We start from the raw sequence: 18,930 nt of genomic DNA on the forward strand, positions 1-18,930 counted from the left end.
AGGAAACGTGGGACCCCGGTGTTCCCTGGAGGTCAACGGGGGTCACCCGAGTGATCCAAGCCGGGGGGGGGGGGGGGGTATCAGCGGCTGCCAGGGAATAGTGAGTCACGGAACCAAAGCAGTAAGGCTCCCCATTCTCCTCTCATGGGCTCCTTTAGAGACCTGGGGTCACGGCCCCTGAGGCCCAGGGGAGGGCGTCTCACCCTGTAGGATCTTATCATCACCCAGCCCTCCCCCACCCCAGAATGCCTGAGCCGTGGCTGGAGGCTTCTATGCTCTCCTGGAACAAGCAAACACACCCTCCACCTGGGCCTGGGAGCCCAGCAGTGTGGCTGCTCTGATTTGCCAAAACGGCAGGAATGGCGAGCCCAGGGACGGCTCACGGGTTCTGAGTACATGCTGTGTGCAGGGGCCTGCGCCCGAGGCTTCGCGTCCACGTCCTCCCAGCCCCAAGTATTATCACCCGCCCCCCACCCCCACATTTGACTGATCAGGACACTGAGGCACAGAGAGGGTTAGTGTCTCGCCCAAGGTCACACAGCCAAAGAGTGGAGAGACCAAGACTTGACCCCCAGCAGCCCGCTACAGAGCTTGCACACTTACCCCCTAACTGCTGCCCCCCGTCCCTGGCCCATGCTTCACCACAGTTAACAGTGAGAGGGCACGCACACCAGTGCTGGAGGTCCCGGCGGGTGGGAGGCATGCCCGTACATCGTCCTCCCCACTCCTCTTACTTGGCATCCCCTGGGCCGCTCCCAGGACTCACCCCAGCCAGGGGGCCTCTCAGAAGCCCCTCCACGTTCTTCTGAAGCTCACAAGCCCTGTGACTTTCGGGACTGGTTGCCCATGTGGGTTCTGCGGGCTCCTGCTAGAGCATCCCCTGGTCAACAGAAAGGGTCTCCAGGTTCAACCAGGCTGGACCGGGAAATGTCTGTGGGGGCCCATGGGCTCTGAGTTTGCTGGATGCAGGTACCACGCCCCACTCGGCCTGCTCCACCGGCCAGGGGCTGACTCGAGGCCTCAGGCTCACTATTACCCTGCCTCCAGTGGAGCTGTCCAAGAGGAATCTCCAGAAGAGCTGTCCCGGACCGGTAGCTGCTCAGCGGGAAGAACTGGCCGGGGGCCTGCCGGGCCCACCCTGTGCCTCCCCGGGGGCTCGGGGCCTGGGGCCCTCAGACGGGCACTGGGCCTGGCTGCTGCCATCATGCCTTGGGAGTGCTCACGGCGGGGCAGTGACTGTGGCGTCCATTCCCAGCCAGGGGGGGCGAGTCCTGGCCCTGCTGTGTCCTGAGCTGTCCGAGGTGCCCCTTAGCCTCCTTCCTGGATGGTCCTGGGGCCTCCGTTGTGGAGGACATCTTCTGGGGCTCTCTGGGGCAACAACAGGGAGCCAAGGCCTCTTCAGCTGGGCTGGTCATCAACCTCGTCAAAGGCCGGACCTCCTGGCTGGCCTGGCCAGGTCCCCCTCGCCGGGCTAACTGGCAGCCACATCCCCCCTGACAATATTCCCAGCAGGAGGGGACTTCCTGGTGGCCGGGCAAAGCTCTGCTCAGGCCTCATACTTCCTAGATGTCATGGAAATGGATGGCCTTGAGACCAGGAACACTTTGGACTGTTTGGACCCCAGAGAGGAGCTGAGGAGGGGAGATGTCTGAGAACAATGCATGGTCAGGGCTGTGGGGGCTGGGAAGACTGGACAAGGGGACCGGGGCTGGCCTGGACAGCTCCCATGGACTCTAAGGACAGAGCAGCTGAAGGTGGGGCATGTCCAGGTAAGTCCACCTTCCTCGAGGGAACCTGGGGACCATTCTTCTTCCATAGGCTTTGCTATTTGCAGGAATGGTCCGAGCCCCTTCTTCAGCGAGAGAGCAGTGGAGAGAGAAAGCGCATCATAAATAAAGGGATGTGAGCTTAGGCCCTGCTGAGGACGGCAGGCCAGAGACAGCCTGTGGGAACTGCGCCCTCAGGCTGGTACTCCAGGCCCGGCCCCAGGCTCCAGCCACAAGGTCTTTGAGGCAGGCCTTGGTTCCCCTCTGTGTGCACAGCTGCGGACCCTACCGGCCACCTCCTTTTGCCTGGTCTCAAGGCCCTGGGGGCTGTGAACCAGGCAGGACAGCTGGAGGGGGGCGGACCTCAGGTGGGAGCTCTTGGGGGCCCTGTTTTCTCTGGGGACCGTTCTGAATTTGAGGAGAAGACTTGGGCGGAGGTCAGAGCACGGCTCCTTTTGGAATAATGGTGGTAAAAGTGGGGGGGGGGTCTCATGCCTGGCTGGGTCCACCAACACCTCGCCAGGATGGAGCCCTTCAGAGGAAGCGAGGCCAGGTGACAGACCGGCATCAGAAGGCTTGACAGTAAAGCTCTGACAAAGCCCTTCCCAGAGGCCACCCATGGCGGCAGATCCCACAGATTAGAACTGGGGAGAGGAAGCAGGTGGCCTTCCTGCTGGAAGGGTGTCCCCTCCTGGGGATGGTGGAGGGGGAGCAGACCTCAGAGTGACAGTTCAAGCAGACAACCACCTTCTAGAACTTTCCAGAAAGGAAGCAGGAATCAGCTCTCCCAAAGAGCCAAAATCCTCCCCAGCCCCCTGGCGAAAGGGTCACCCATGCCGCCTTCCTACAGACGGGAAAATAGAGGCTTGGGAGCTTCAGATTCAAGCACTGGGTTAGGAACTGCCCCCAGCGGCCGAATTTCACAGACCTTCAACCTGGAGTCCTTTTTGAGCATATGCGAATGTCAAAATCTCTTTTTGAAACTGAATCACAGAATTTTAAGTTTTCTGTAAAGACCAGCCGGTCCCAAGTCCCCACCCCTGTATGATGCCACCTCCCGGTTGCATCTGTGAGCTAGTCGAGGCCAAATACGTGGGCCCAGCCCCAAGAACCACACAGAAGCAGACTCTGTCTCGATACTATTGACATCCTGGGCCAGATCCTTCTCTGCTGTGACAAAAGCTCCTGAGCACTGTGGGATGTCCAGCAACACCCCTGCCCTTTACCCACCAGATGCTGGTAGCATCAGAAATATCTCCAGACATCGCTAAACGTCCCCCCGGGAGGCACAAATACACCCCGTGTTGATAACTGCTGGGTTAGAGCTTGCTGGTTCTGGCTTATGCCTTCGGACACGTTTGGTTTAGCCTGCAGAGGGGTTGAAATATTTTTTTATTTTATATTTTGTTTAATTATTTTTTTTTCAACGTTTATTTATTTTTGGGACAGAGAGAGACAGAGCCTGAACGGGGGAGGGGCAGAGAGAGGGGGAGACACAGAATCGGAAACAGGCTCCAGGCTCCGAGCCATCAGCCCAGAGCCCGACGCGGGGCTCGAACTCACGGACCGCGAGATCGTGACCTGGCTGAAGTCGGACGCTTAACCGACTGCGCCACCCAGGCGCCCCTTTAATTATTTTTTTAATGTTGCTTTATTTTTGAGACAGAGAGAGACAGAGTGAGAGCGGAGGAGAGGCAGCGAGAGAGGGAGACACAGAATCAGAAGCAGGCCCCAGGCTCGGAGCTGTCGGCACAGAGCCCGACGCGGGGCTCGAACCCATGAACCGTGAGATCACGACCTGAGCTGAAGTTGGACGCTTTATTGACTGAGCCACCCAGGTGCCCCGCGTTTTAAATATTTTTTTAGATGAACTGAGAAAATGTAACCAGCTTCTCCTGGGAAAACAGAAGATTTGGCCGCATTGGCCTGCCTCCCTGACGAGGCAGGGATGGGCTGCAGCTAAGCAGAGCTACTTCCTCTCTTTAGCGGGGCCCGGGGTCTGCCCGCTCACCGGCATTTCCACCAGTGTCCTCTCCCTGGCCTTCAGCACTGTCACCTGGGCCACCGGCTCTCTTCCCCTCACTCATTTATACTCCCTGCCTGACCCCTAGAGGCATTTTTGTCAGAACCTCTGCTTTAAAATGTCAAACAGCTTTCTCTTAACCACCCTCCTGGTTTCTCTTCTCCAAGCTGGACAGCCCATTGCTTCCACTGCCCTTGACATCTGTGATATTAAACAATGAGGATTTCTCCTATATTTCACTCTGGAGGGGGTGGGGGGGGCGGGGATGGAAAAGACTCTGTAACCACTGAGTGCTTAGGCAATCCTGGTACATTAATATTCCAGCTCATTAGTCATATATTTTCACACAGAAATGTTCTTTGTCTGAAACGTGTTTTTAAAATTCCTGGTGAAAACATAGTCCAACGGGCATCTATTAAGTGCTTACCAAGGGGAAGGCGGTGTGGTAGTCCCATGAAGGATAAAATGCTGAACAGGACACAGTCCTTGACCTCAGAGAGTTCCCATACGAGAGGGAGACACAGGATTGTGCACCGATAACCGTAACAAGCATAGAAAGACCTGGAAGCTACAGGGGAGGTGCAGGGAAGGTATGCTGGGAGCCAGGGAGAGGGGAGATTCATTCTGGCTGCTGATATTAAATTAATAAAATGAGGCAGAGAACATTCTTTCCCCGTGTAAATCTTTCCGGAGAGGCCAAAAGGTCTTCCTAAGAAATTATTGCCATTGCTGAGTTGTTTTTGTATTTTATTTACTAGAGAATCTACCCTCTCTTCCAAGCCAGGGGCAAAGGTCATCTGGTCCTTGTCCTCTCCCCCAGGCCTGCCTGCCCTCCCTTATAACTCTCTGGACATGTCTTTCCTCCCGCTTCCAGACTGGACGCTGCTGGAGAGCAAGGGCTGTGGACCCGGTGGCCTCTGTTCCCACCCCCCCACCAGCCTCATACAGGCCCCTCCCACAGGCAAGTGCTTAGTGAATATGTGTCAGATAAAGATCTAGCCCTCCCTTTCCAAAAATCAATGTCATTGCTGCAGGAAACTGTTAAAATAAAGACAGCCAAAATGTGTAAAAACTTTCAAGAAACATTTCCATTCTTAGCAGGCTGTTAGAGCTCATCCCCCACCCCGCTTTTTTCCTTTGTTTCTAATTCTGAGTTTGGGGCTAGATGTGGTAGGCAGTCCCCCTTTTAATCTTTAAATATAGTTCTGAATATAATTACATTTTTATGCAGCACCGAAACATCATATCCTGGTAACGGGGCATTCTTGCACTCTGCACATCTGTGTTAAATCTCCTTCACGTCTGTCTTCTATTGAGGACAGTTGTGAAGTCTAAGATGAAAGTGATCGACATCATTTGCGAATTATGTGTATTTCCTTATGCCGTATTTCAATGGGCTTTGCTCCTGGTGGTTTTGCAAATGGCAGGTTTTCTGGTGGCCGTGCCGTCACCGAAGACCCCTTTCAAGACGTGGGTCCCGGCGTCCTGGCACAGAGGACACACCCCATGCTTAGAAGAGCATTCGTCCTGGATTAAGAAGCCGCACCGCGTCTTTGCCAAAGAGCCCAATCCGTCTGATAAGTGAGCTGAGGCGCGGAGCCCACACAGGTCAAAATGAAAATGGATCACCTCGTGCTAGGAACCCTGCTGAGCTCCTAACCCCGTCCTCCCCCACGGGCACCCGTATTCCCATTCTGCAGATGAAAACACTGAGGCTCCGCGGGGTTAAGTGACTCGCCGAGGTCCTGCAACCAGCTGAGAAGTTGATGTGCCCCTCCCCACGCCCCGGCAGTTTGAGTCCAGGGCCCGTGGCCACATCACCACTCAGCTCCCGGGCCCCTCCTGTTCCCGGACCACTTCCAGCCAGTGTGCCCGACGCCGCTTACCGCATCAGGTGTGAGACCTGGCAGGCCCAGAAAGGGAAGGCTTGTCACAGGAGAAGGAATCACAGGGCCAGGGAAAGAGGGTTCAGGTGACGTGTCCTGTTACCGGCAGGCGCACCCCCACGGTGACTCGCTCACCCACATGCTGGGAGGAGCTCTCCACGGTCCAGGGGACGGGGGCAGCCATCTCGCCCGTTCCAGGGCTACCTACAGACAGCCTGCATTCCAGAGGCTTCTTGGGCCTCCTGGCATTGCTGTGGGGCGACGAAGAGTGAGTTGCGCGTGGCCGGGTGCATCCTGTACCCCACGGCCGCCGTCCACCTGGGGGGGGGGCGCCCTGGCAGGAGTGTCAGGCCCCAGGGGCACAAGTGGCCAAGGTCCGTCTTCAGCTGGCCCCACAGCCCCGCCTTCCAGGTCTCTGATTCCACGTGGCATCAGTGGCCCAAAGGAGGAGGGGCTTCCAGAAGACGCGAGGACGGCTGTCATGACGGATGCTGAACTGGACCCGCAGCACCCTTGCCACCAAGCTCAGGATTTCCTCCACGTGGCAACCTTCTTTGACCAGACCCAGTCTCTGCGTTGGGATGTCGAGTAAGGCCTCTGACTCTGGAATGGGGAAGGTCACGGGACACAGAAAAATACACACTTCGCAGGTATGCAGACAAAAAGGGCGGTTCCAGGACCTCAGCGGGGGGTTGATGTCCTGTGGCCAGCACAGTGCGCTTCCTGATCGGCGACGTGAGATTACTTGGTGGCTGGGCGGAAGGGAAGAAACAGGCCCTCCCCAAGACCCAGGGACGGACCCCACCATCCGGGAAGACCCATAAGGAAGCAGATGCCAGGAGCAAGCCTGCCCCTCGGAAGCTGCAGAAATGTCTCCACGGAGACCGCCTTTAGCTTCAGCGACCTGGTTCCCCTTCCTCACCAAAGCTGTTCTTAAGAAACAAAGCTCGGATCAATTGTTTACACTTTAGCAAGAATTTTGTGTGTCGCCCTCCTCATGGGGGCGTTTTAAGCCCGCGCTGCGGGGGCGCCTGGGTGGCTCAGTTGGCTAAGCATCCGACTTCAGCTCAGGTCACGATCTCACAGTTCGTGGGTTCGAGCCCCGCGTCGGGCTCTGTGCTGACAGCTCAGAGCCTGGAGCCTGTTTCCGATTCTGTGTCTCCCTCTCTCTCTGCCCCTCCCCCGTTCATGCTCTATCTCTCTCTGTCTCAAAAATAAATAAACGCTGGGGCGTCTGGGTGGCGCAGTCGGTTAAGCGTCTGACTTCAGCCAGGTCACGATCTCGCGGTCCGTGAGTTCGAGCCCCGCGTCGGGCTCTGGGCTGATGGCTCAGAGCCTGGAGCCTGTTTCCGATTCTGTGTCTCCCTCTCTCTCTGCCCCTCCCCCGTTCATGCTCTGTCTCTCTCTGTCCCAAAAATAAATAAACGTTGAAAAAAAATTAAAAAAAAAAAAAAAAGCCCGCGCTGCAGTGGCTAAATGAAAGCACCTGTCTCCAAATAAAGAAAGGGCTTCAAGCATCATGGATAAGGAAAGAGGTGTTTGGGGGCTTGGCGAGGCCCCTCCCCAGTGCCTTAAAATCACCAGAGCTCCATCGTGAACTTTGGGCCACGATAAACTTCTATCAGATGTCAAGTCTTAGTCCTTTCTGATCTACCCACACAGGATGAAGCCTTTGATCCACCCAATGTTGCAAACAGAGTTCCTTAGAATTTAAACTTCCCAGAGGTAGGAAGTACTCATCCAGGTTCCAGGCCTCTCTATATGACACCCCAGGCTGAACGAAGTAGTTATTACGTACAGGGTCTGGATCGGGTTCCCAACCACTGAGGGATCACGGAGCCCCAGAGGGCCTGCTGACAGGTGCAGACCTTCTCCTGTCTTTATTCTCAGGCCCCCTGGAGCCGATCACGGGACCTCCCAGGAGAGAAGAGTCCCCGGGTTTGGAGGCCTCTGGTAGAAGATTCCGCTTTTCATCCGTACTCTACACCCAACCCGTACTCCATACACATTCAGACCTTCCGGAACAGCAAAAGTCTCTCTGTCCCAAGCAATCCAGGGAGGCACAGTCAAGGCTGGGGTGACGAAGAGGCGAAGTGGGGTGGGAACTTGGGGATAAGGTGTCCAGAGGAGGGAGGAACACAGACGGGACGGGACGAGACAGAGACGAATCCAGAAAGGGTGGATTTAGGGGCGCTCCTGGGTCTTACCCGGTGGGCAAGCATCTTCTAGAAAACAGGCATAGAAGCCGTTCACCAGTTAGAGTGGCAGGAGACCCTCGGAGGTGTTGAGCACCTGGTGAGGCAGAAGTGTCCCCCCCCCCCCCCGCAGTGGCCTCTGAACTTCCAGAAGCAAGCTCCCTCCACAGGGGACTGGCCTGCGGCCTAAACCCCCAAGTGTCACCCAGCTCAGGTCAGGGACCGTTGCTCCAGTGCCACCAGGAAATATTATTTAGCCCGGATATTTTTAGCAGGAACCGAGCTCCGAGCAAATGTCACGTGAGCCATCTTCTCTTACACGGCAACTTTGGGCTATTTAAAGAGATGATAATTACGCTCCTGCCACCGCGATCAGGACGGGCTGAGTGCGTGATTACAGGAGCCCCTCATCTGCCGTGCGGAGCACTTTACGCTAATGGAGCCCAATTTTCTAAGCTGCCTGCCTAAATCTGGCCGGTCTCCCAGGTGGACCTTTGAATTGGCACCGGAGGGGCGGCAAACTGCTCTTTGAGGCCTCGTAGCTGCCCCCCAACGGCGGCTCCGAGGGCGCTAGGCCACGAGATCCGCCCCCCACCCCCCAGCCTGGCGGGACTGACGCTCGCCACTGACCTCCCGCCTTGGAAGAAGGTCTCGCCTTGGCCTTCGGGTGATGACAGTGGTGGTCTCCGTGCCTGGCATCTTTCAGAGAAGCCAGGAGCAACCCTCAAAGGAACAGCAGTCATGGGGTCTGAAGAAGCAGGACAGTCAGGCCAAGGAGACGCGGTCGCTAGGGGGCCCAGGAGAAGGCGCACTAAAGGGGACACTTGGGAAGGTGACAGGGCCAAGGGCGGGGGGAGGGCGGGACCAGGAGGCAGGGCAGCAGGCCAGTCGGGGAGGAAGGCAACCTAGACGCTTGCACTCCTTACACCGGAGGGAAGCAGGCACCTTGCAGGAGCTGCTGGCCCGTAGGAGGAACGTTGTGCAGCACACATGAGAAAGAATGGATGTGCTGTTACCCCTACGGGCGACGGATGCCGACCAGGCAGCCCATACTCTGTCCAGCCAGGCACAACTGGGGTCCTGTGCTCCGATCCATTTGCAGTGTGCTCGTGGACATCACCAATGGGGGTCTTGAATAAAGGTGGGCGCCTGGATGGTGGGGGGGGGAGCGGACAGGAGGGAGTCCCCAGACCCCATCCTAGAAGGACTGGCAGGAGGAATTCAGGGGCGGACTCGAGGAAGGGAAAGCTAGCTGACTTCAAATACTCGAAAGGATGTAAAATGGAGAAAGGGCCAGGTCCTTCCAGAAGGCTGCTGAGAACAGACTTAGGATCAGCCGGAGGGAAGCGTGTGCCCTGTGGAACCAGGCGGCCTCGCAAAGGAATGAGCTCCCCATCACTGGAGACTTTACGGAGAGAGTCATAGCATGAGACGGACCTTGGAAGCCTCCTGGCCAGCCTCCCACCCAAAGCCGGGACCCCTCCTCAGAGTTCCTCCCGGATGACCTCAGGGCTCTGCCCGGAGGGCACCAGGCGAAGCATCCAGCTTCAGCTGCCAAGACACGAGCCCAAGAAAAGTTGGCCCTGTCCACCAGGCCCGTCCACAGGAAAACAGAAGTCAGAGCCTCCTGCCTTGGAGTGTCCCTGAGCGCCGGGCCTGGCGGAGCCTTCTAGAACGTTCTGCTCCGGCCCCGCCTACCTGGCCACTGGCGCTTCCCAGGGGCAGTGTCAGGGAGACTGCGAACAAAGAGAGAGCAAGTGTTCCTGGCAAGCGGTTAGCAAAGGTGAGCGAGTAAACATTTCTGCCTGAGCACATAAGCGTGGCAATTACCTCAGCAGGACGCCGGCGAGAGAGCGTTGCCGGCTGGGTTGTTTGCTCATTAGGACAAGAAAATCATTTATGTTCTGGGACTCAAGTGTCAACAGACCCAGGGAAAATGTCTTGCCTCAGCTGCCACCCTGGGGCCGGCCAAGGGGGCAGCTGGGATCGCAGGCACAGCTGGCGGGGCCAAGAGCGGGTGTGCACGGCACAGACACGGTTCGGGACCCACTTCCCGTCAGGGCCGTCTCTCGGGCCCTCCTGCCTGCTTTCCTCCCTTGCCCTTTCTCCTCCCTTCTCGGGTCCAGCAATGAAGGGCGCAGAGAGTGCGGTGGCCGGCCTGGCGTGCCCGTCAAGGGTACCGTACTTAGGCGTGACCCACCCACCCCAGGCTCTCCGGGGGCCGAGAGGGTTCCCCTGCGGTGGGACTTTCAGGGAAGCCCCAGGCAGACCGGGATGGCTGGTCACCATACCGCCCATGAGCCCTGTAGCCGCCCCATAGAGGGGGCACCATTCTGCCCATTTTGCAGATGGGGAGGAAGGTGCCGGTGAGGGCAGAGCAGAGAACCTTCCCTGGAGCCCCTGTTGCAGCCATGGTCTCACCCTCCACTCCAGCTCTTCTCCCACAGCCCCCTTTCGTTTGCTTCAGACCTGGGCAGGGAGGGAGTCACAGACCCACGGAGGGTCCCTCGGACAGCACCTGACCGACGCCTGCCCTGACAAGCTGGGGAGGGGAGGCCCCGGGGGACTGAGTGGCCTCAACAACACCCTCCCCAGCCCACCCCCAACTCCTCCAGAGGCAGGGACAGACTGGGCCTTCATTCTCCCATCTATAGGATGGAAATAATAATAGCAGAAAGAATCAGGTGGGAGGAGACCCCAGCCGGCGCGGCCTCCTCGGTGGCCCAGCCCTGCTCCCCCTTGGCCCTCAGGACGCCCCGCGAGCCCCTGGGTCTCCCTGTCCTTGGAGGTGCCGCCTTCACTTGGGCAGCAGAGACGCTGGAACGGGGTGTGGTGAGAGCAATGAAGAGGGTGTGACATTTCCCTGGGCCCCCACCAGAGCCCGCCCGCTACTCCCGCGTCCCATCCCTCCGCTGCAACCTGGAATAAGTCAGGGAAGCCCTCGGAGGCCAGGCTTTAAGGAGAGAAGCGATTCTGCTTCCAGGAGGGGAACTTGCGATCGGCACCTTGCCCTTTAAGGCCCCACGCGGAGGCTATATTTAGGGCTGAGGACATTCCGCAGGACCTCGGGCAGCCTTCACTGGGAGCAATCGCTAATCACTGCATTGAGTTTACGGGTGCCCCTGGGCACACTTAACCCAGGGCAATGAATAGTTATTGCCGGCCTCCCGCTCAGGGCCTGTGGGCACACTTAAGCAAGAGCGCGGATCGCTGCTAGCGGGCACGGCTCGGGTACACCCTTGGGCACCCTGCGCCTTCAGCGGGGAGAGGCAGAGTATTAAATATCTATGTGCCCTGTGCCCACAGCTGCATTTAGCCAAGGGCAAGGCCGGTGAAACGGCTTTAATTAAAACTTAATGCAAGTTCAAGGTGCAGGCACGGAAGCAGCGGCTGCAGAAGTCACCGGGAATGAATCAGTCAATTCGATGAGGTTCTCAGTTGTGGGGGGGGGGGGGGCCCCGGGGGGGGGGGGAGGGGGGCCAGGGCAGCAAAGACCCGTCTTCTCTCTCGTGCCTGCTGCCCACCTCTCTGTGTCCATGTTCTGGGACGTGGGGCCACTGTGGGCTCCCACACCTCGCTTGGTGAAGGAGGCTGGACATCGCGGCTTCTAAGGCAGACCGTTGGAGGCAAAGCAGGCGCCTGGGCCAGAGGCGGGTCCTGCGTTTCTCAATAACCCGGCCCGGTGCCGGTGACTCTGGCCACACCGTCCCCCTGGCGGTGGCTTCCAGAATTACAGACCCGGTGCAGGGGGAGAAGTGACCCATCCCGGAAACTTCAAAAGTCATCACCTGTGGGCAAAGCTTGGGGATCCTGGGGTAGATTCTTAGGAGGACCAACACCAGGCAAGTGGGCAGAGAAAGTCCTGCTCCTTAAGACTGGGAGGCAGAGGAATAGCCAAGCAGTCTGCCCATTAGCCCAGGCCCCAAGCCAGGAGGAGTTCAGGTCACCGGGCCTGGGGGCACCTCAGAAGTGGGGCTCCCTTCTGGAGCCACTTCATGTTTACAAGATTAAAGTCAACTTTTTAACATCAGAAGAGCTCACATACAATTATGGATTTCCAGTTTCTCGTGAAAAGTTGGAAAGGCTGGCCAGATGGGGCTGGGGTGGAGTGGAGGCTGCCTTTCTGAGTGGGGGAGGGACGGGGGGGGGGGGGGGGGCAGGGGGGGGGGGGGGAGCCTGTGCCCGCCTCGGCTGTGGCCCCGCCACAGCTCTGCCTGGCTCACAGCCCGCCTCCTCCACATGCCTCCTAATCCCTCCGCTTCATTCTCCCATCTGTAGGATGGCAATAATCATAGCACCCATTGCTCAGAATCACTATGGAGATGCAGTGAGTTAATATTTGCAAAGGAGTTAGAACAGTGCCCAGCACAGAGCAGGTGCCTTGAAAGTATTTGCTAAATAAAGACACGAGTACAATTCTGTGCTGCCTCCTGAGCCTGGCACACTCATTTCTGGGGCGGGTTTGGCCCCCCCCTAGGCATTTGCATTTGTAACCACCCCCCCATCCAAGTCTTGTTTAGCTCACAGAGACTCCCGCAGGACTAGAGAGAAAGCTGACAAGCTGACGCAAGGAGCCCACAAAGCAGGGAAGGAGCTCACCTTGGGGGGAACCTCCATTTCCTGGTCTTTAAAGTAGGGACACTGCACCTGATTGTATCTGAGGTCCTTTTATGGCTAAAAGACTACAATTCCTTGACTTCACCCCAGTCAAGAAGGGGTACCCAGACCAGCCATTTTTTTTTTTTTTCGATCGAGCAATCGAGAACACGAGGGCACAATGTTGCAGCTTCAGTGACAGCCCCAGTGCTCCCACTGGCCCCCGTGCCAGCTGGTTCAGACGCCTTGAACACACCTGCCCCCCCGCATCCCATCCCAACTCGCTCAGACAAAGCCCAGGGGGACCGGGCACCCGGCCGGTGCCCACGAATGCCTGCGGGAGAGCAAGGCCACGGTGCGTCTCCAGCTGCCACCCCTCTGCCGGACCACGTCTGAAGGCTCAGGAGCCGTGGCCTTTGGAGAGAAGGCCAGTCTGGGATGTCGCCCCACCGTGTCCCCTGGGCCCTCTGAGCCTGTTACTTGAACGAACGTGGGCCCACAGTAGACGCCCCCCTGGCCCAGCCTGGACGTTAACACTGGACACTTCATGATGAAGCAGACACTCTGCTCCAACCTTCTCACCCCTGTTTGAAATATTCTGATTTCCAACCTGTAATTTTGCTTTCTGGAAGGAGGGCAAAATTCATGCGTGCAAATGGAAGAGGAAAACACAGTTCATAGGGCTGCAATTATAGGTCAGTGACTATTCACAGCAAGTACGGTTCACGTCAACTGGCTGGCAGCCGGGAAGGTGTCAGGAAGAGGGCTGGGAAGGGAGACCGAGGCTGTGGGGCCTGGGAACCTGGGTCTGGCTTCTGGGTTCCCACAGCGCAGCCCCCACCGGGAAGCCCTCGGGGCTGGGAACGTTTGCAGATTTCAGGAAGGCCAAGCCTGGGCAGACAGGACCAGAGCTTGTGCCCGAACATCCCCTGACAGGCACCAAATGTTTGCTCATGCCTGACCTTCCTCGACCGCCACAGATGACTCCTAAAGTAGGCTTCCCTGCTCCCATGTGATGGATGAGGCAGGTGAGGCTCAGAGTAGGTCAGCGACTAAGCCAATGGGTTGGTGGGAAGAGGAAGCAACTGAAGAAAGGAAGAGAAAGAGAAGGAAAGGTTAGGTCGTGGGATGGCTCCCCCCACCGCGACCCCCTAGGGAGACACTCTGGGCTCGGTCAGGGAAAAGAGTCCGCTCCCCCACCGACTGGCATCAGCCCAGCCGTCGGACCCCAGCCCCCAAATCCCGCCTCCCTGCACCTTCCCTGGGCAGGGTCCAGGCCGTGCGGCGCCTGGAGCTCAGGCAATTTGGGGGAAGGGCCTCTTTAGGAAAAAGAATATAAAAATCTCTTTTGCCAGCTTTACAGTCATGGTCTTGTGAGCACCTAAGGGGCCGGTGCAAGTGAGGGGCCCGAGGCTTATGCTGCATCAGCGCCAAGGCCAATCAACTTCTGCGAATCTGGCCGCACCACTTTTTCACTTTATTAAGCACTGACTAAGCACCAACTCTGTGCCAGGCCCAAAGGCCAACGCTGTGGGCATGCCCCACCCCCTCCCACCCCGCCCAAGGCACCCCAGATCCAGCCAGAGACAGCTGTGGGAGGAGATTTGTTATTAGTCAGGGCAGCAGGTGCCATGACAGAAGCAGGTTCAAGGCACAGAGGTGATCAACTATCAGGAAGACTTCCTGGAGGAGGCAGCCTCTGATGTAGGTTCACTCGCCTGGCAGTCTGTGCCCCAAACTCTGAGAGGTCAGAGCCTGGGCTTGGCCCCTCTCTTCTGTCTCTCCCCACTCTGTGTCTAGGAAGGAATAATGATACAATGTTCCCTTTCTTGACCTCTGCACTCATATTTACCTCTTTTTGTCTCCCTGAGTGGAAGCTTCCCGAAAGACATCAGCAAAGCCTGATCTTTCCCAAACCCACCTCCTTCTGCACGAAGCAGGCTGAGTATTGAGCTCAAAATATGAAGTCACCAGGGCGCCTGGGTGGCTCAGTCGGTTGAGTGTCTGGCTTCAGCTCAGGTCATGATCTCACCGTTCGTGAGTTCAAGCCCCTCATCGGGCTCTCTGCTGTCTGCTCTCTCAGCCCCTCCCCTGCTCGTTCTCTTTCTCTCTCTCTCTCACTCAAAAATAAATAAATATAAAAAATTTTTTTAATCAATTAAAACAAGCAAACAAAAACAAAGTCACCGTCAGGATCAGGATACAGGAAGTAGACACATTGGGTAAGAAAAGAATTCAGGTGGTTGGGGCCCTCCAGGTCCCTACGATAAGCAAAGGACAGAAGTGTGGTTGAGCCTGCAGAGGCCACTTTTCTACAAGTGGAATCTCAGAAATCTCAGACACCCAGATGTAAACCTCGAAGTCCCTTATCTGGGGTAGAGGAAATCAGTAGGAATAGGACAGGGCTGAAAAGGTACAGAGCAGCAGGGAATCCTAAAGTTCTACCTTCGAGACATATCTAGAAGCTCACTCCTTCTCCCCACTCTGGTCCCCGGCTTGGGTTTCTGTAGCAACCATCTCCCTTACCTCCTGAGCCCCTAACGGTCTGTACTCCACATAGCAGCCGTTTGCTTCTTTTTCCACACTCGGTCAGATCATGTCCCGCCTCTGCTCAAACCCCCATTTTTCACCCCGAGGAAACGCCAAGGTCCTAGAAGGCCCCACGTGATTTGCCCCTCACCTTCCTGACCTCCACTTCTACTTCCTCACCTCCCTCCCTGCGCTCCAGCCACCCTGGCCTCTCTGCCCTTTTGCAAGCAAGCCAGGCGTCCTTCTGCCTCAGGGCCTTTGCACTGGCTGAGTCCTCTGCCTGGAGCTCCCTTCTTTTAGATACCTGCACGGCTCACTCCCCCATCTCCTTCAAGTCTTTGTGCCAATGTCATCTTCTCAATGAGGCCCACGTTCTGGGTAGAGAGATTACGGGTCCCTTTTATTGTTTTCTTTGGGTTTTCTCTAGTTTCTGTAATTATCTTGTGTTGCTTTTGTCATGATTTTGTTTTAAAGTCACTTGTAAAAGCTCACAGTTTGGGGGCGCCTGGGTGGCTCAGTCGGTTGAGCACCCGACTTCGGCTCGGGTCCTGATCTCACAGTTTGTGAGTTCAAGCCCCGTGTCGGGCTCTGTGCTGCCAGCTCGGAGCCTGGAGCCTGGTTCAGATTCTGTGTCTCCCTCTCTCTCTGCCCCTCTCTCACTCGCACTCTGTCTCTCTGTCTCTCAAGAATGAATAAACATTAACAAATATTAAAAAAAAAAAAAAGCTCACAGTTTGGGGGCACCTGGGTGGCTCAGTCAGTCAAGCATCCAACTTCGGCTCAGGTCATGGTCTCGCCGTTTGTGGGTTCGAGCCCCGTGTCGGACTCTGTGCTGACAGCTCAGAGCCTGGAGCCTGCTTTGGATTCTGCGGGGGGGGGGGGGCCGCCCCCCGCCTCTTCCCTGCTCGCTCTCTCTTTCTCTCTCTCTCAAGAATAAACATTTAAAAAAATTTTTTTTAGGCTCACAGTTTCATTTTCAAATTCTTGACTCAATTCTGTATTTGGTGGAAGATGGAGACACTATTTCAGAAAACAGTCCTGGAAGCCTTTATGCGGGGGATTCTCTGGTGACATGTGTTCCTTTTAAAAGCATGCAGCCTCCACCTCTATCTTTAGCAAGAGATCAAGGCCGTGCCTCTGGCAGAGGGCGGCTCTGAAAGGTAGGAGATCACTGGGGAAATAAAGTGTCTCAGCCTGGATGTGCAAATTGACCTGGATCATTTTAGTTTTGCATTCACGTCTGCACTTTGTAAATATTTGCCTGGCATCCCGCTGCTCACACCTGCTTGCTGTCCCCTCAAGTTTATGGAAGGCAGCAGGCACGGTCATTTCTCTGTCCCCACCTGGCACTGCTAAGCACTGCCGTGAAAGGAAAACTCTCCAGCGAAAGCCACAGGTGTCTCTGACAGTGCCTAAAACTAATGGCCTGTGGCTGGCCGCTGTGACTAATTCTCTGATTATTGACTTTATGATTTTACGCTTAAAACTTCTTTATAATAACACACAGAAATGTTTAATGGGCTCTATCCAGAGCCATAAAAATTACTTATTGAACAAGCGTTTTAAAACTATTAATCTATTGTTTTCCATTAATAATGGCTCTCCAAAGAACAGGCGACAGCTTAATGTATCCACGGCATTTCTCCTCGAAAAGTGGCCTTTTAATACATAAATGCCGCTCCCAAGGCTTCATGGGTTGGCTGGCCATCGGGCAGCTGGCCCTCCCAGGACAGATTTAGGCTCCACCAGTCCCAGAAAGTGCTTTAAGGATTGCCCTAAAAATCCTTAAGGGGGCCCTGGGAGATTTTCTCGGTCTCTGAGAGAGATCGAAAAGCCTCTCTGCTCGATATCTCTTTCTGTGCAAAAGAGAAGAGGTATTTCTAGGGCCTGTGCTGCGGTGCCCACGGTGGAGGACACAGAGGAAAGCAGGCAATGTGCACATCTGTCTACTCTTGTTCCCTCCAGAAGGTTCCCGGTAATCACCTGTGGTACCCACCCCCTTCCTACTTCCGTTGGCAAGCCCACGGCTGAAAGGCTTCTGTGATCCTATGTCCCTGTGTTCTGCTATTTCGGGTAAGCAGTTCCCTCACCAAGCCTGAGATGGTTTCCCACGTCAGATATGTAAAAATTTCCCCTTTGGGGTGCCTGGGTGGCTCAGTCAGTTAAGCGTCCGACTTCGGCTCAGGTCATGATCTCATGGTTCGTGGGTTCGAGCCCCGCGTGGGGCTCTGTGCCTACAGCTCAGAGCCTGGAGCCTGCTTCAGATTCTGTGTTTCCTTCTCTCTCTGTCCCTCCCCTGCTCCCACTCTGTCTCTCTCTCTCTCAAAATACATAAACATAAAAAACAAAATAAAAAAAAAAAACTTTTGGCTCTTTGGGGCCCTTTGGGGCCCTTTGGCCCCACATCTATTTATTTTTCTGGGTGATTTAGATTTTGAAACATATCAGCACCAGATGGGCGTTTCTTCTAGGGCTTCAGGTTGTTTATTCATTCAACAAACGTTTATTGAGTGTCTACTAAGTACCAGGCCGTGTTCTCGGTTCTGGAGATACAGCAATAAACCGGAAACGTGGGGGCCTTGCCTGCCCGGAGCTACCCTCTGTGGGGGGAGCACAGACAACAAAAAGTCATAAATGATAATTTTGGGGGCCGCCCACCTGGGCGGCTCAGTCAGTTGAGTGTCTGACTCTTGATTTCGGCTCGGGTCATGATCTCGTGGTGTGTGGGATTGGGCCCCGCGTTGGGCTCGACAGGGTAACAGTGTGGGATCCCTGCTCAGGATTCTCTCTCTCCGTCTCTCTCTGTCCCTCCCCTGCGTGTGCACACTCTTTCTCTCTCAAAATAAATAAGTAAATTTAAAAACGATTATTAAAAAAATCGTAGAAGATCATTGTAAACAGTGGTGAGTTCTGAGGGGCAAATAGGGTGAGGTTGTGACTGGGGGTGGGCGGGGACTATGTTAGACAGAGAGTCAAGAAGGCTTCTTGGGGAGGTGGCCTTTGAGCGGAGATGTGAGTGACAGGAAGGAACCAGGGGTGAGAAATGGAGGAGGAGCATCCCGGGCAGGGGACAGGGGACACCTGGGATGAGGTATCCGGGCAGGCATCTCTCCCTAGGCGAAGACCTACCCAGCCAACAACCGTTCCCTACCTGGCAAGTGCAGAATTCTGCTCAGCCATCTGCCTCAAACTCTCCCAATCTCTCCTGGGCATCCACAGGCCATGTAGTCTCAGAGGCACTTGACCTTATCTGTCGAACAAGAAAACACTTCTGAGAAGGAGGGAAGAATTTCTCGGCCCAGCCTCACTTCAGTGGACCGGTTAGGTAGGGGCATGGAGGAGTCATGTTGTCAAACCTGAAGGGGCCCTTTACCCCATGCGGAGGTGTTAGTTCAGAGAAGGTTAGAGGCCAAACGTCTTAGGGTGGGGTTTCTCAGACGTCAGTGTGCCACAAATCACCTGGGGGAGTCTTTTTAAAATTCAGATTCTGATTCCGTAGCATCGAGGTAGGGCCTGGGGTTCGGCAATTCTGTCAAGCTGCCGGGTGATGCTGTGCTACTGGTTCAGAGACCACACTGAGTGGCAAAGGTCCTGGAGGTCATGAAGTCCAACCGTGGTGTTTCATGGGGGGAGACAAAGAGAAATGGGACTTAATGGTGACAGCACAGCGCTGAGGTCAGAGCACCTTGTTTTTTAATACATATAATGTATTGTCAAATTGGTTTCCATACAACACTCAGTGCTCATCCCAACAGGTTAGGGCACCTTGGTTTGAATCCCACCTCTTTTCTGTGTGTGTGTGTGTGTGTGTGTGTGTGTGTGTGTGTGCTGGTTGCTTAGTTTCAGTTTCTTCCTGTGAATTGATTGTATGATGACAATGGTGGTGATGATGGAAATGATGGTGGTGATGATGGTGACGATGGTGGTGATGAGGT

The 18,930-nt window shown here is 55.7% G+C and overlaps 1 protein-coding gene across 1 annotated transcript; it reads right to left on the bottom strand.

The window, feature by feature from the left end:
* Nucleotides 1-691: 691 nt before the first annotated feature.
* On the bottom strand, nucleotides 692-18,373 carry CIROZ (ciliated left-right organizer protein containing ZP-N domains). Its single transcript, XM_040471515.1, is given in 15 exon segments — nucleotides 692-865; nucleotides 1,477-1,567; nucleotides 1,569-1,631; nucleotides 2,412-2,483; nucleotides 5,676-5,692; nucleotides 5,779-5,926; nucleotides 6,059-6,629; nucleotides 7,883-8,098; nucleotides 8,488-8,569; nucleotides 12,947-13,087; nucleotides 14,388-14,419; nucleotides 14,636-14,716; nucleotides 14,719-14,727; nucleotides 18,147-18,175; nucleotides 18,369-18,373. Coding segments are annotated over 15 exon segments (1,692 nt in total). The 3' UTR covers nucleotides 692-730.
* Between the last annotated feature and the right edge of the window lie 557 nt (nucleotides 18,374-18,930).

Source organism: Herpailurus yagouaroundi, unplaced genomic scaffold (assembly GCF_014898765.1).
Source record: "Herpailurus yagouaroundi ecotype Mexico unplaced genomic scaffold, PumYag 77, whole genome shotgun sequence".
Classification (NCBI taxonomy): Eukaryota; Metazoa; Chordata; class Mammalia; order Carnivora; family Felidae; genus Herpailurus; species Herpailurus yagouaroundi.